General features: G+C 31.4%; 1 protein-coding gene across 1 annotated transcript in view; it reads left to right on the top strand.

Moving 5' to 3' along the window:
* Positions 1-4,342, top strand: part of RAD51AP2 (RAD51 associated protein 2) — a 7,375-nt gene extending 3,033 nt beyond the window's left edge. Inside the window, exons 2-4 of the mRNA XM_006910418.2 lie at positions 1-440; positions 782-865; positions 4,224-4,342. The exon at positions 1-440 is cut by the window's left edge and continues 2 nt beyond it. Of these exons, the coding sequence (XP_006910480.2) occupies positions 1-440; positions 782-865; positions 4,224-4,342 (643 nt within the window). The remainder of the gene's footprint in view (positions 441-781; positions 866-4,223) is intronic.
* The last annotated feature ends 11,532 nt before the right edge of the window (positions 4,343-15,874 follow it).

Below are 15,874 nucleotides of genomic sequence, written 5' to 3'. Positions count from 1 at the left end.
AGGGAACAATGAATGTTTTCAGAAGTTAGCTGCCAAATGTTTATCAACAGAAAATCTGACAATAACCAAAGATTTTGAGATGAAGAGTAAATTTGATTTAGTACTTGAAGAACTTCGTATGTTTCATGAAATTAGTAAGAAAAATGAAATTCTAAGCACTGTGGAAACAAACAATGGGCAAGGAAATTACTTTGGAGACAGTAATGATGTTGAGGAGGTAAAAATGGAGATAAAAAAAGATTTGAAAATGGGTACAGTCAACAAAATATGTGCCTCTTCTTTGCTCCATAATACTATATCAGATCCTAACATGCATAAAAGGCACCAAAGTTTATTTAAATGGACAACAGTACCCAAAAACAGAGAACAGGAAGTTCCTAATGAATATTGCTGTCCAAGAACATCAGAGGAAGAATTACTCTATTCTATTTCTGAGGAAGGTATAAAACTTGTTTTAAAGTCTTTTTCCTTTTGATAGAAAAAAATGTTTTACTTTCTTTTTCCTGTACAGGCCAAATGTATAATTTTGGCAAAAAATGAAATAAAATATAATGCAATGTTTATTGGTGCACATTGTTTTCCTATAAAGGGCTGTTCAAACATTAAATAATATACTGAAGTCAAAGGTAACAAAAGATAAAATTTTTATTTTTAAAAGGAGCTTCATTTATCTAAATTTTAGGAGTCAATGGAAGAAGATATTTCTGAAAATAATTTGTTTACAGTATTAACCTTTTACATAAAAGTTACTTTTTGCTATAATGTATTGATTTATTTTCAGATTGCGAGAAACCTTCACCTAAAAGACCTGCTTTTTGCTCTGATGAATTTAAGGAAGAAAAATTTAATTATTTACTGAAGAGAGGTAAGATTTTCAGTTATTTTCTAGAACAACTTCTAAGATGATTATTGCATTCTTGTATATTTAGCATGCAGAATATATATTTAGGTTATTAGGAAATAAATACAAAGATTTACTACTTTGTAAACAATAATTTACTGATGCAAATTCTAATAGTTAAAAATTGGCTAAAAATTAAAATGCCATTTTAGAATATTAGATTTAGAGTATTATTTGGAAATATGCTCTTCAAAACTGTGTTTAAATATTTGCAAGTATGAATTACAATAACTATGTGATGAGATAGGTATGATACATGTCTAATACACACATCTAATTTATATAGAAAAATTGGCCGAATCAAAAAAGGCATTTATCTAAGTTGGATTTCTACTGATGAGATGTTACTTCTAATTGTTTTATTATTATCAGTGTTCTCTATCTTTTAACTATTATGAGGCTCTTTATATGGACATTTAGTAATTTAAAAAATTTAGTATCATTTAGATATATTAACATAGCTTATGACTATGGCATTTAAACTTTTAATTACTTTTAAATAAATAAAACTGAAGAATAGTTAAACAACTAACCTCATCATTTGCCTAAGAGATCCACAATACCAGCATAAAATATGCCAAGTCTAACATCTATTCTAACTTACAGTACCAATGGGGATGAGGGAGTGGGTAGGATAGACCCTAGTGAACTGTTTTCTAAATGATTAAATCTTTGTTTGGTCAGAAATAGATGATACTGTACAACAAGACTAGATCTAGAAAGAATAATGATGTAGGAGAAATATATTTACAAAACATCTTCATACATCATTTCTTAAAACATTTTTTTCTCTCTTCTCATCAGTAGAACTGTGTTTCTTCTTTTCTTATCTTACAATGAAATAATCTTAAAATTAATCCGAGTCCTGGAAGATCAAAAGCACACAGGTATTCTCTTCTCCCCTGGATAAAGAGAATAATTGAGGGAACACAATACTGTATGAGACTAAAAGCAAGGTGGCAGAATTAACCTGGAAAGGATAGGAGTTGTTTTTTCTAGAACAGAAAGAAAGGAAAAAATTGGATTTGTTTTGAGATAGAATGGAGAAAGATTAGGGAACATGCACCCATATTTGTCATCATGATTATAATTGTGATAGGAAATGAATATATAAGGAAGATTAAATTATGTGCACAAATTGGAAAAGAAACGTTGCATTTGTTGGAAATATCTGAACCCATAATACTGTATTGTACTTTCACAAAGAAAAGTACCTTAGTGTCATAAAATATGAAGAATAATGTGTGAGGTCAGCCAGAATTATTTAACATTATGTTAATATATTGTCTTGGATTCACTTTCAAAGTACATAAAAATGGGATAATCTTACTAAGGCTTGTTAAAATCCATGGTGTAAAGAAAAAGTTGAGAGATATTGGGAAGTGGGGATAAAAATGGACTACCTACCTAGCACTGAGTACTTGTTTATCTAGTATGATTTTAAAAGCATTGAAAACTCCTCATTGTGCTAAATGTCTTTGATACTCACCCACTTGTCATCATGATGCCTCCAATTAAAGTTTCTACACTTATGTCTCCGGTACATCCTGTCACTCTTTGTCTCTCCTCCCTCTGTGGTGTGGAGAAGGCAAGTGTTTTGAAATTATTTTGAGCATGTGTTATATGCCAGCCAGCCAGTGTGCCAGGTGTACTATATAACATTTAGCGTTAATTCTTCCCTGACTTTAAAGAATACATAAATGACCTGGATGTCTTGTTAAACGATTCTGATTCTATTGTGGGACAGGCCCTAAGATTCTGCATTCTTAACAAGCTCCTAGCAAATGCAGACACTGCTAGCCTGTGGACTACGCTTTGAATTGCAAGGATTTAGAAAACAATTGTGTTAGTATTATTTCTAAAAGATGACTAATAAGGTTCATGACTTTTTAAAACACTAATATTTAAAATGAACAATTTCTGGTAGTATGCTTGAATATTTAGAGTTTTAAAAAATACAAAATGATACATTAATTTGCTGTATAGTGATAATAAAATATTTTATTTAATAAAAAATAGGAAATCCGAGGTGACAAAAAAGCACATCCTCAAAACCAACACTTAATGAGTGTTTAAGGGTATATGCTTTGCAAAAGGCCTGCTGTTGATACAAATTGGTTCAGTGATTTCCCACCCATTGCAAAATTACCAGAAGTATCTGTCATATTAGAGTATGAAAGAAGAAAGCTACACTTTGAAAAAAGTAATCAAATAGACTAATCATAGTTTTGTTCTGAAATAATAATCTCGTAATGAAGCACACTTAGCATAAATTGGTGGGTATCTAATTTATAACCAAATCTAGGTATCAGACATGATCCAACAATTTTGTTTTATCTGGACAATCCCTTTTTGTTTAAAAAATGGAAAAAAGTCAAGCAATAAAAATTTCCCTTTATTTTCATAAGTAACTATAATTTTAATGTTGAATAAAGTATCACAAACTGATTTATAGCTACTTTATGTTGTTTAATGTTGTTTTCTCACTATTTACATCCAGTTAAATTTTGTATTTTATTTCATTGTTGTTTACATAGATGCATAACACATGTTTGGTAGAAATTATGCTGTTTTACCTTTTGTCAGATTTAAGGTTAGGTTGATTACACTTTTTTTTAGTATAGTATGCTTTTCTACTAAGGTTATACTAATTCATTAAAGCTTGATGAAGCTTGATATATTTTTAGCTTTACATTTGTACCCCACTGTTTATTTTTTTAAAAAGCACTCTAAAAGTTAGAGGTATTTTTGTATTTCAATATCAAGTGTAGTTGATCCAATTTGGTTAACTGATTTAGTAGAGATATAACTCCATGAAATGTTTTAAACTGCTTTGAAAATGATAATGCGATGTTAAATAAAAACTACAAAAATCAGAGCCCTCCACTGATACATAACAGACAAATACATGTCTGCTCTATTATTGATAATAATCTCTATTAGTAGCCAAACATAATCATTAACAATATAATCTAGTGTTTAGCTTCTAATAGAAAAAGGACATAGCCTTTAAAGTCACTGTATTGTATTAACTTTAAAACTTATATAATGTCGTTGTTGTTGTTGTTAAGTCAGATTGCCTGACTGAAGTGCTGATTTTTAGTTGCAGTGTTATATTGGGCAAGTTACTTAACTTTTGTGCTGAGGTTTCCACATTTTAAAAATGGAGATAGGATTAAATAAACTAATCCATTCAAAGCCTTTAGCTCAATGACTCAGTAAATGTTGTTAGTATGATTAGAAGTTAGCAAAAACTTTTTAAACTTAGAAACTATGAGTAATTTTTACTCTCTTATGTACTTTTATTATCTTATATTTTTAGGTAGTAATTTTTCACATGGAATTTCAAGAGTACTACCTCTTAAGACATGCAGCCGACCAATCAGAATTGGTTTGTCAAGAAAAGCTAAGCTTAAACAACTTCATCCCTACCTCAAATAAATGTCAACGAGAGACTTAAAAGAAGATATTGGACTTTAATATTTCAAAACATTTTATACCTATTAATCTTTTGTTTCTTTCTTTAGATAAATGCTCTCTTCCAGTTTGGGGGTTTTGAGCTTTCTTCATTATATGAAAAGGTTGTGCATGTGTGAATTATCTAGTTACTTTAAAACATGATGCAATGTCTTATTAATGTCTTCATGTTATAGGACATGACCTTTAAAGTCACTGTATTGTATTAACAATATATGCATTAAAGTTTTCTGTGATCTTAAAAACATGTCAATTTATTATTTTTCATAATGTATGTATATATAAAATGCTTTTGTGGAGAAGATTGATAGTCTTTAGATGGTTCTCAAAAGGATCCGTGACTCTTAAAATGATGAATCACTGTTCTAATCCACTTTCCCTATTTTTCAAGTGAAAAAAATAGAGATGCAAAGAAGATGGGTAAAGTTTTCAAGATCACAAAGTTATGTCAGTTTCAGGATAGAGGCATTCTCCTCCAAAGCATTCTTTCCCATTTTTCTCTGCATTCACTTTCTATTTTCTATTTCCTCCTTCAGAGTCTGTCTTTGGCTCTAGAGCAGAATTGTGATCATGTACCTACTAGTAATTTATTCATTCATAGAATGAATATATTTTAATACTCCTACTTTTGTGTTAGGCTCAGTGATAGAATACAGAAGACAGGTATAAGACCTTGCCTTACAGAGTTTACTTTCTATGCCTGAGATTGGAAAAGAAATGTAGGATATACATAACTTAAATGCAACTATCAGTAGAATAATACTTTTCAAAACACTAGACAGAGAAATAACAGTCTAGTTATTTCTAAAACTAAGGAAAGAAGGAAGCATCAAGAAAACATTAAAAAAAACAGAAAGCATATAACAGAAGGAAGACTGAATGAATCAATTAACAAAATAAATATGATTGGATTCAATATCCTATTACAAGCCAAGGTTTTCAGACACACTAAAAACCATCTCAAATTCAACTCTATTCATTAATTTCCATTCCCTCACCATGTATTTTCTAATTTCAATGTCCTACTCTATTTTTCCCTCTACAGAACTCATCACCTTTTCACATTATTATTTATACCTCCAAAAATTCAAGTCCTTGAGGGCAGGATTCTTTCCTCTCCCACTACTAATATATCCCAAGTGCCTAGAGTACTAGCTGTCCCTTGTAAGTACCCATAAAATATTATTTGAATGAATGAATGAGTAAATTTCTACACCTACTCATAATAGCTACGTCTTTTTGAATTCTTAATAGATTTATGACCTTGGGCAAGCCCTCATTCTAAAGGGGCATGAGATATTTCTAAATATGTCATGGAATCATAGGATTAAATGAGCTGATACATGTCATATGTTTATAATATCTCTATACATAATAACTACCCAACAATGAATAACAATTTACTGATACATAGTATCTACTCAGTAATGAATAACTTTTTAGAATGTTTACTTTTTTCTTGAATTTTTTTTTTCCTGGATCCTGAATTAGATTATTTTGGGAAGATACCTATGCCTCTGAGTCTTATGAAGGTGTTCCTTTTATTTATTTTCTGCAAGAGTTTTCATCTTTGTCTTCTTTTTGCTATTATTATAAACCCTGTGTTGTATTTTTCTTTTATCTTTATTCAAGGCACATCTCATCACAATCAAGGTTTATGAAGACAAACCTTGATCCTTTTCCTCATTCTTTGTTGCTGTGTGTGAATATTTAATTCTGTTCTCATATCTACTTATGGGGGCGAATTTATGTGTTTCCTATCTTATTCCTAATCTTCAGGAAGCTTTTATAGATGCTATCATCTTTTATCTAATAAATGATATATAAACTTACAACCACTACTTTTTTTTCATACTCTGAACTATGTGATAGGTTTAAACTCCCAACCCATATTATACTGTTTACAGTGGTTTTCCATGCCACTGCACCATTACTGCTTTCATCTATACAGCTTTCCTTATAAAAATTTGAGAAAGAAATATTATACCTCCCCAATGCAAAACTTGTTCCTGCTAGTGTCATTACTCAAGCGCCCCTTCCCTAGTATCCCCCTAAGCTAACACACGTATACACACACACAAACAGATTTCACCTTCTTCCTCTTGTCTAGTTCTGTTAGTTCTTGTTTTTGGAATTAGAAAATTGGGGTGTGGGAGGGATGTAACATTTTAGCTCTTATGTCTTTGTGTCTTCATAGCCAGGTTTGGAGAGGCTGCACTTGGGGATGTGGTAAAATACATTTTAAATTGAAACACATCCTCCCTTCACCTTGTTCTTTGTATCTTTGTTCTTAAAATGTAAAAGTTGAATGCTTTCAGATCAGAAGAAAAATATTCAAAGGATGAAAAGCCACTTCAAAAAATACTTGCTTTTATTCAACTTTAGAATAAATCTTTGTGGTTACTTCAGTTTAAAGTAACACGCTTTTGGATGCATAACAGTGAGCATGAGAAGAGAAGCAGAGCCTAATATTAAATCAACCTGAAAAAGTTATGTTGGTAGTCAGTACTTTAACTATGCAAACCTCTGAGTTAATATTATCTCTTTAACCTTATTTAGTTAAGCAAAATGGAAAATAAAATACGTAGTGAAGTTGATCTTTAGTTCTATTTAAATTGTCACATAAAAGAATATTTATAGAGTCAGCCATCATTTTGGGAAACACAGACATTATATTTTTACATAGACATAATAATTTGTGGCAGAGTTTATACTACTAAAAAAAGTTATCTTTTGAACTAAGGAGACGAGAATATAAAGGTATCAGGAGCATTCCAAGTTATATTTTACCCACTTTGCTGTAAAATACATCGTTTGAAACTATCCTTGTCAAACAGTCTTATTTCATTTTTTTTTTAAAGCACAGACACATGCTATAATGGCAAATTTATAAGAAATAGTCATTAAATTATTTCACCTATCCAGCCTATTAGCAAAAAACAAACAAAAAACAAACAAACAAAAAACCCCCCAAACAAAACAAAAACAACAAAAAACACCTCATGACCTAAAAGTCTCTAATTATAATGTTTCTGTAATTTTATGAATTTTGTAATTTTTGGAGAACATGCAATTTTTTTAAAAAGGAAGTCTTGTAGACCTTTCCCCTCAACTTGAGTCATAACTGTCTACTCAGCATCTCTACTGCGATGTCTAATAGGCATCTCAAACCTAACATGCTCCAATCTGAACTCTGAATATTTCCCCCCCAAACTCCTCCTCCCACAGGGTTTTACATTTCAGTGAATGGTTATTCCATTCTTTCAATTTCTCAGGTTAAAAATCTTGGAGTCATCCCTGACACTTCTTTTTTTCTCACGGCACACAGCTGGTCCATCGGCAAATCCTGCTGGCTTTACCTTCTCTTGCCAGGGTGATTGCAATAGAGTCCTAACTGTTTTTCTCTGCTTTAGCACCTGCTCCCCTTCAGTCTATTGCGAACATGTCAGCTAGAGGATTCTTGAAAACATGTCGGCACATCACAGCTTTGCTCAAAACCTTCCAAAGCTTTCCATCTCACTCATAGAAAAAACAAAATTCTTTTATGTGTAAAGATTATATAATGGTCTGACCCTCTCTTAATTCTTTAAACTCTTCTTACTATGTTCCCCTTTATTCTGCTGAAACCACACTGGGTAGTTAGGAATGTCCCTGCCTTTGGGCCTTTTTGCTTGTCCCCCGCCCCCCAATACTTTTTCCTAAGATATATGTAAAGTTTTCCCTGCACTCCCTTCTTTAGAACTTTACTCAGATGTCACCTTCTCAGTGTTGTTTTTTCTTCCTGCTAATATTTATATACTCCTTCCTTGCTTTCATCTTTTCTTCCTCAATACTTTACTATCAATATACCATGTATTTTACTTATTTATCTTGTCTACTGTATGCTTTTTCCACTAGATTTTAAACTTGGCATGGGCAAAATTTTTCTTATTTTGTTTATTACTGTATCCTCAGTGCCTACGATGATGCTTGACATAACAAGAATTTAATAAATGTTAGCTGAATACAAGAATGAACAATGCATGTCTTAAAAGTATCATACAAAATTTTTCTTCTTGAGGCATACAGTTCTGTGTCCTCCTGGAATTTAAATGCCTCTTTCCTCTTCTTTGCTTATTCTTCATTGCATTTTCTCTTTGAGCCAAAGAAGTAAAAGCAAAGCTTGTATCTAGATCAGTTACTATGTAATGTTCTTCAAAAATTCAGCCTCTTAACATGTCAGAATTTTAAATTTCTTTCTCTTTTTTTAATGAAGAGAAAGATAAGGCAAAAAAAGTAAAATATAGCATGTTTGGTTTTAAAATAATTTTGAAAACTAAACTATGAAAATAATTCTCAAAATTCAACGTCTTATTTCTTACCTTATTTAAAATCTTTGTAAAGTATAATAAATTTAAAATTTCTAATTATTTATTCCCTTTGTGTTAGTAAAAATCAGCCATTAGAGTACTCTAAATTTTTTATTTTTGCCTTTTTATTTTTATATTAACCCTGAAATTTAAAAATTTTATTTATTTTTGAAAATAATTTAGAAATCTAGACATGGTACAAAATTCAAGGGCTAAAGTAAAAAGAAATGGTGAATATAAGTCCCCTCACTTCCTTTTTGACACTCATCTATTACATTTTCCTTAACGGAGGAAACAACTGTTAATAGTTCCTTGTCCCTATACATGTCTTCTATGAAACAATAATTTATTATTAATAAGCAGAGAAGGTATTTTTAGTTGTTGCCTATTTTACTCTTACATTTTTTACAGAATACTTAATAGTTCAGTAACATGCATTTCAACAAGTTAAAATTTAAGAGTAAAAGAAAAAAGATTTGTAATACTAAAGAAACTGAAACTTGAAAAGTGGAATAGGTTTAATGAATCTGATATTTGACTAAAATTACATTAATTTCTAAAGCAACTTTAGAAGTTCTGATTTTTAACTTTTTAAAATAATTTTAATACAACTTTACCATAATATTCATATTTCAAGAAATGTAATTTTATCAACATGCTTAATTACATAGTGTACGGAAGCTTTTTAGTTTGATATAGTTCCATTCATGTATTTTCGCTTTTACTTCCCTTGACTTTGAGGTCAAATTCATAAAATCTTCTCTAAATCTAAGGTCCATGAGTTTGCTACCAATGTTCTCTTCTATGCTATTTACTGTTTCAGGTCTTATATTCAGGTCTTTGATCTACTTTGAGTTAATTTTGGTGTATGGTGTATCCTGAAACTTCACTGTATTTGTTTATTGTTTTTAATAAACTTCACTTTATTTAAAAAATGTACTTTGTTTTCCTTTTTTATCACGAGTGACATCATGAATTCCTAAAAATAGAAGGAGGAAAACTTACATTTGCAACATTTTCTAGTTTTTGACTCAAACTGATTTTTATGGTAGAATTCTTAGCTATGGCTAACACATTTCTATGTGTATTGGAAAACTGCTTGGGAGAATTTGTTAGAACTTGTATGTAAAATTTTTCTTACAAAGACAGTATATCAAGGAGAAAGGTTTTAAATAGGAACAGAATCGTGGAAGTAACTGAGAGTATACTTGAAATGCAATTAAATTTACAAAATGCTTAGTAATCTTTAGGCATAAAAATATTGCATACTGGTAAATTAAACAACCAAAATATTATTAGATTAAAATCAGTAAAACATCATTAAATGTCTAAATAATATTTAATCAGTAGATTAAATATTCCTTGAGGATTTAATATACTATGCAAAACACTTGGTAAGTACAGTGGGAGTTACAAAGATATATAAGATCTGGAGTTTTAATCTAATTGAAGGGCAAAACATACACAGATAATACAGAACAGTGTCAACAATCTGAAATCTATGGGGGTGCACAAATTTGAAAGATCGATTCTGGGTGAGAAAGGATTTATGTGAAAAATGTAGAACTTAAGCTAAATCTTAAGATTTTTAATAATTATAGGTTAGGGTAGAGCAGAGGAAGATTCTATTCAGAACAACATGAATATAAACGATTTAGTTAAGCTGGAGAGTTATAAATGTGTTAATGACAATTTTTATTTTATTATTTTTTATATGAAATCATGAGAGATTATAGATTTAAAATATATTGAAAGACTAAATTCTCTTCTTATAGTGAAAAATTATTTTATACTTTGATGTCCCTTTTAATTTTGAGAATTTGATATATGTTTGATAAATCAGAAGATTATCAGAGGCTTTCTGGGGTAGAAAGCAGTATAATGGAATTCCAAAATTTAGAAAAAATTAATTTTTAGTACTTTACACATTATAACCCTGATAAAAAATAATTAATGCTCTCATTGTCTAGTGATTCATATGCCTTTGGAGAAATTCTTTCTTTAGACCTTCTATGCTGAGGGTAATTCAAAAGTAAGATATGCTACTCAAGCTTCTTTTTTTCCTTCTTTCTCCTCCCCTCTTCCCTTCCTCCCTTCTTTCTTCCTTTTTTTTTCTATTTTTTTCTCTTCTTTCTATGTTGATTCAGTTTCTTCAAAGGTTTTATCTTTGCTTTTATCTTTGCTTTTATCTCCCTTTCCCAAATAACATTGCTTTTCTGAAACACCTATAGATACTATCTGCGTCCACATCTACTTTTGTAATATTCCTAATAGAAACTGGAATCAACACTTTTAGGACTGAAAGGGACCTCATGATCAATACTTTCATGGTAGTATAAGATTATTACCCTTGACTGATATTATACATTTTACTAGACTGTCTCCCTTACATTGATGACAAGGATCTAACTTTATCTCTGAATTACCTCCTTTGTAAGTGCTCAGTAATTATCAGGAATGCAAGATGAATATTTATGTCAGACAGCCTCTTTAAGATATCTTTTTATACTTTGCCATCCTGCTCTAAGAACTCAGAAAATTTAACTTTCTCTCTTAAATTATTCCTAGTTTCTTTTCCATTATAATGTTTGCAGAATTACAGCTGGGTTATCATTATCATCATTATGTGTATTTGTATAGTTTTTAAAAGTTTAGAGTGTTTTCTCTATTTTGCCTCATTAAATCCTTTCACCATTATCATCCTCATTTTCAGGTAATGAAACTAATATTTAGATTGAGTGAACTTTTCAAGTAAGCAGATCGTAAGACTTTAGATTCTAACATATTACCTGGGACATAGTAAATGCTCGTTGAATTGAAATAAGGGCTAATGCTCTTCCCATTAACTTTAACATTTAAATTGGGATAGAATCATAAAAGTAACTGAGATTATACTTGAAATGCAATTAAATTTATAATCTACTTAGTAATCTTTAGTCATAAAAATACTGCATATTGATAAATTAAAAAAAAACCCAAAATATTGTTAGATTAAAACAATATTTAATGTTGTTACCTGCTTTTATTTTATTTCTTCATTTCTTCCCTTTTTTCCTCTTTTCTTTTACTTAGTGCTACTATATGCAACACATTAGGCTAAGTCCTGGATGTACAAGGAACATGAAACATAGTTGCGCTCATGAGCCGGATAACCTGGTTGGAGTCATATACTTAAAAGTTAAATACAAGTAAAGTTAATTTCTTATTTTCTTAAATCTTACAGGTAAGGAGTAGAAAGGAAGAAATAAAAAAAAATAGATTTAAATGCATAACATCTTAATCTTTTAAATGTTAAGTATTTCTTCATGTTTACAATTATGTTCATAAAACTATATTTTCAATTTTCATAATTAGGAGCATTGGCATACATGAAAAATATTTTAATGAAAAAGTTAAATTTAATTTTCTTAATTAAAATGTATTTTTTAATATTTAACATTAAAGGCATGGCATGACATTAAGTTATGTTAAGATTTATGGGTTATTGATGAGCACACTCTAAAAATTTAGTCTGTATTACTCACTGGTTAAATGTAAGCATTTTGCTAGTGCTGTTTTAAAAACATGATTGCAAAGAAAAGAAATATTAATAATTATATCAACACAATAATTTTAACTTAGAATATTGCACATAATCCATTTATGTTCATGTTTACATTTCTTATCACTTTCAATATATATGTATATATTTTAACATTAGTATTATTTATGCTGAAGCCTAGCTTGGCAAGGAGGTGAGAAAATGTCTAAATTTATTATGTAGAATATATAATTTAAAAAATTAAAACAGAACCTTCTCAAATCATTTTTAAAATTTTCACTACACAAGATTAGAATAATAAGGTCGTATCTGACAATGTTCACAAATATATAAGAAAGGAATTTATTTAACATTAGTTAATCCCTAAAAATGAGTTCATAAAGAAGTGATTCTTACCTTATCCCATTCTTAACTGCAGACTATTAGAAGTAAAATGTATTTAATGATAGGAGTTAAACATTTTAAAAGACTGTTCAATATTCTTTAAATCTTTAAGTTTTGTAATGTTGCTGAGCCTTAAACCATGAAAAGTTTTTCAGTATTGGTAATTATGGAATTTGGCAAAATATCCCTGCTTCGACTTCCTATTCTGAAGCAAGATTGAGAAATAAAAATCTGTCTCCTGTAAAGATGTGCTTTTCAGCTGCACTGATGTTTAAGAGTCTGCGCTGAATATTATTCTGACCTAATGTTTAGTTCTTTAAATATTTCCCTCTGACTTGAGTGCTATGAAAAAATGTGGATTAATACCTCTTTCTCTGACATACGGAGACATATTTAGAAAATTTGGTTGTGGTTTTGTGGTGGAAAAGAAGTCAGGCAAAAGATGAGAATCATTGCATCCTTATGATATTTGGTTACATCATATCCTGCATTTCCAAAAAGGGTGTAAAACAAACTGAAAGCGGAAGCAGCAAATTATAGCAGAAAGTGAGTGGGTTTTTGGAGTTAGAGAGATCTGACCTCAACCCATAATACCCTCTTAGATTATTTGTTTCTTCATCTGCAAATTATCGATAGTTAAAAACTAACTAGCAGTGTTTTTGTTAGAATTATAAAGTTTGTAAGCTCTCTAACAGTGTGCCTGATATTGGTAGGCATTTAAAAATGATGGCAATTAATATTTAATTAAACACCGTTATAAAATAGTTGCTCAAGTGCTTACTATTATTCATTAATGTAAGAATTAATAGAATTAATTTACTAATCCATCCAAAAATATTTATTGAGCACTTAACTATGTATAAGTCACTATTATAGGCACTTGGGCTCATCAACGAACAAAATAGACAGAATATATTGTTCTTGTGGACCCTCCATACTAATTGGGGCAGAGAGACAATAAACAATAAAGATGACCATTCAGTAAATTACACAGTATATTGGAGGATGGTAAGTAAGAGCAGAAAGGGGTGAGGGAGAGAGACGATGTATCTAGGAGATGAAGCTCTAATGCTAAATAGGGTGGTCTGGGTCATTGAAAAATCAAGATTGAAGCAAAGACTTGAAGGAGTAAGGATGAGAGAGTAAGATGTGACTCACGATTTAAAGGATCATTCTGATTGTTGGGAAATAGGTGGCAGAGAGGAGAGAATGTAATAAAGACCTGTTAGGAGGTAAAATGGAACAGAAGCTTGGCTGAGATGATAGAAGTGTTGGTGAGAGCTGGCTTTATTGTGGATATATTTTAAAGGTAGAAACAGAAGGATTTTCTGACATGGGATGTGTGCTGTGAGAAAAAGCAGATCAGGACCTATCGTACGTTTGCCTGACAATATTAAGGTCCTATTTGAGGTTTGTGGCCTTGAATTTTAGAGTGAGAGCAGTCATGTATGGAATTGCATTTTCTCCCATCATGTTCAGCTTCCCGTGTTCAGATTTAGAGTAGGCAGAGAATTAGATATAGACAGGGATATAAATTTCACCAAGCAAATTTAAAACAGTGAGAGAAGAGCAAGGGAGTCAAGGTTTTAAACAAGGAGCAATTATCAGGATTAACTATGTAATTTAAGCAGGGTGAGCAGAAGAATAAGGACATCAAGGAGAGTGAGGTGGAGTGGAAGCTTGGTGGGATTAATGGTTTAGGATTACCAGCGTATCAAAGGGTTATTGGCTTTGGGAGACTATAGGAAGTTAGCTGGCAAGATAGGAGATGATGACAGAGAATGAAATGCATAAAATTGAAATTATGGAGAGGTTGCAGTGGCTAGCATCTGACTGGGAAAGAGAGGGACCGAGGGAGTACTGGAAGGGGAGGTAGTACTGGAAGGTTATTATTATATGAAAGAAATTCAAGTGACTAAGAGGTTAGAGTTCTGGAAGAATTATTTACATGTATATTGAAAGCACCAAAAATTAAGAAAGAAGTAGTGTTAGATAGTGACAGTGAGCCAGGCTAAAATAGTTGAGAAGTGGGAAGGATGCCCTGGGGACCTCTAGATGACAGCAATAATGATGAGGTAGAGGGTGAATTTGATAACCTGAGATTTAAGGCTGTGGGTTTTTAGGAAGGAGGCAGGGAGGATGCTTGAAAGCTGCAATGAGGAACATGAAGGACATTAATCCCACTCTAGACTCAGAAGTAGAAGAGCTGTGGGAGAAAAACCATCCTCTTTTTGAGACGGCCGCAGGGAAGCAGTGTTCTTAGAGGAAAGCCAGCTTCGCCTCAGTGCAGTGAGGTAAAGATAAGGTTTGGCAGGAGGCTGACACATATGAGAAAAGATTCATTGGCAGAAATAAAAAGACTGGTGCCAGCAGGTTATTGATTGGGGTTGTTGGAGACCATGAGATCACTGAGAATACAGATGAGGAAGAGTGGACCCAACAGAAGCTGAGGCCAACTTTACTAAGCTTAGTGCTGTCAACAGCTTCACAGAATCTGTCCTATTGAAAATTGCATGCTTTGGAGTAGGGACGTTCTCAGAAAAACCTGCATCTTGCCTAATTTTCCTTGAATGAAATTTGTGTCACAAAGTACACTAACTACTCTTCCCATTAGCTTTTGGCGACATCTTTAACATGGTCTTAAACATGTATTCTCATTTTATTTACTTCTCTGGACTTCATTTTGCATTCCCACCATTTTCTTCCCTCTCAACAGCGATTTCACGGGCTCTTCCATTTGCTTGGAATGTCTTGGGGTAAATATTCCTGGACTTGTGAAAAAGTAAAATCTTTCTATTTTAATTCTCATATTTATTTGTGTTATTACTTTATTGGAGTCCAACAGCACACCTAACTGTCTAAAAAAAGTAAAATCTTTCTATTTTAATTCTCATATTTTTTGTGTTATTACTTTACTGGAGTCCAACAGCACACCTAACTATCTAAGATTCATAGCGTCAATGATTTGTGGTTTTTTTTTTTTTTTTTCCTCAACATTGAATTCCAGCTTGCTGCCTGGCACATAGCACGTGCTGTTTTGTATTTATTGAATAAATGATTACACTTTCTGAATTAAAGTAAATCGAATGAAAGAATATACATAAAAATTATGATAAACAAATTCGCGTGGGGATGGCAGCATGTAGAAAGGGGGTCATTCATCTGACTACTCCTATAGGTCCCAGAGTCTTGCTTGTTGTGGTTAGATGGATCATATAGATA

Source organism: Pteropus alecto, unplaced genomic scaffold (assembly GCF_000325575.1).
Source record: "Pteropus alecto unplaced genomic scaffold, ASM32557v1 scaffold61, whole genome shotgun sequence".
Taxonomy (NCBI): domain Eukaryota; kingdom Metazoa; phylum Chordata; class Mammalia; order Chiroptera; family Pteropodidae; genus Pteropus; species Pteropus alecto.
This window is presented reverse-complemented; position numbering and strand designations above follow the sequence as displayed.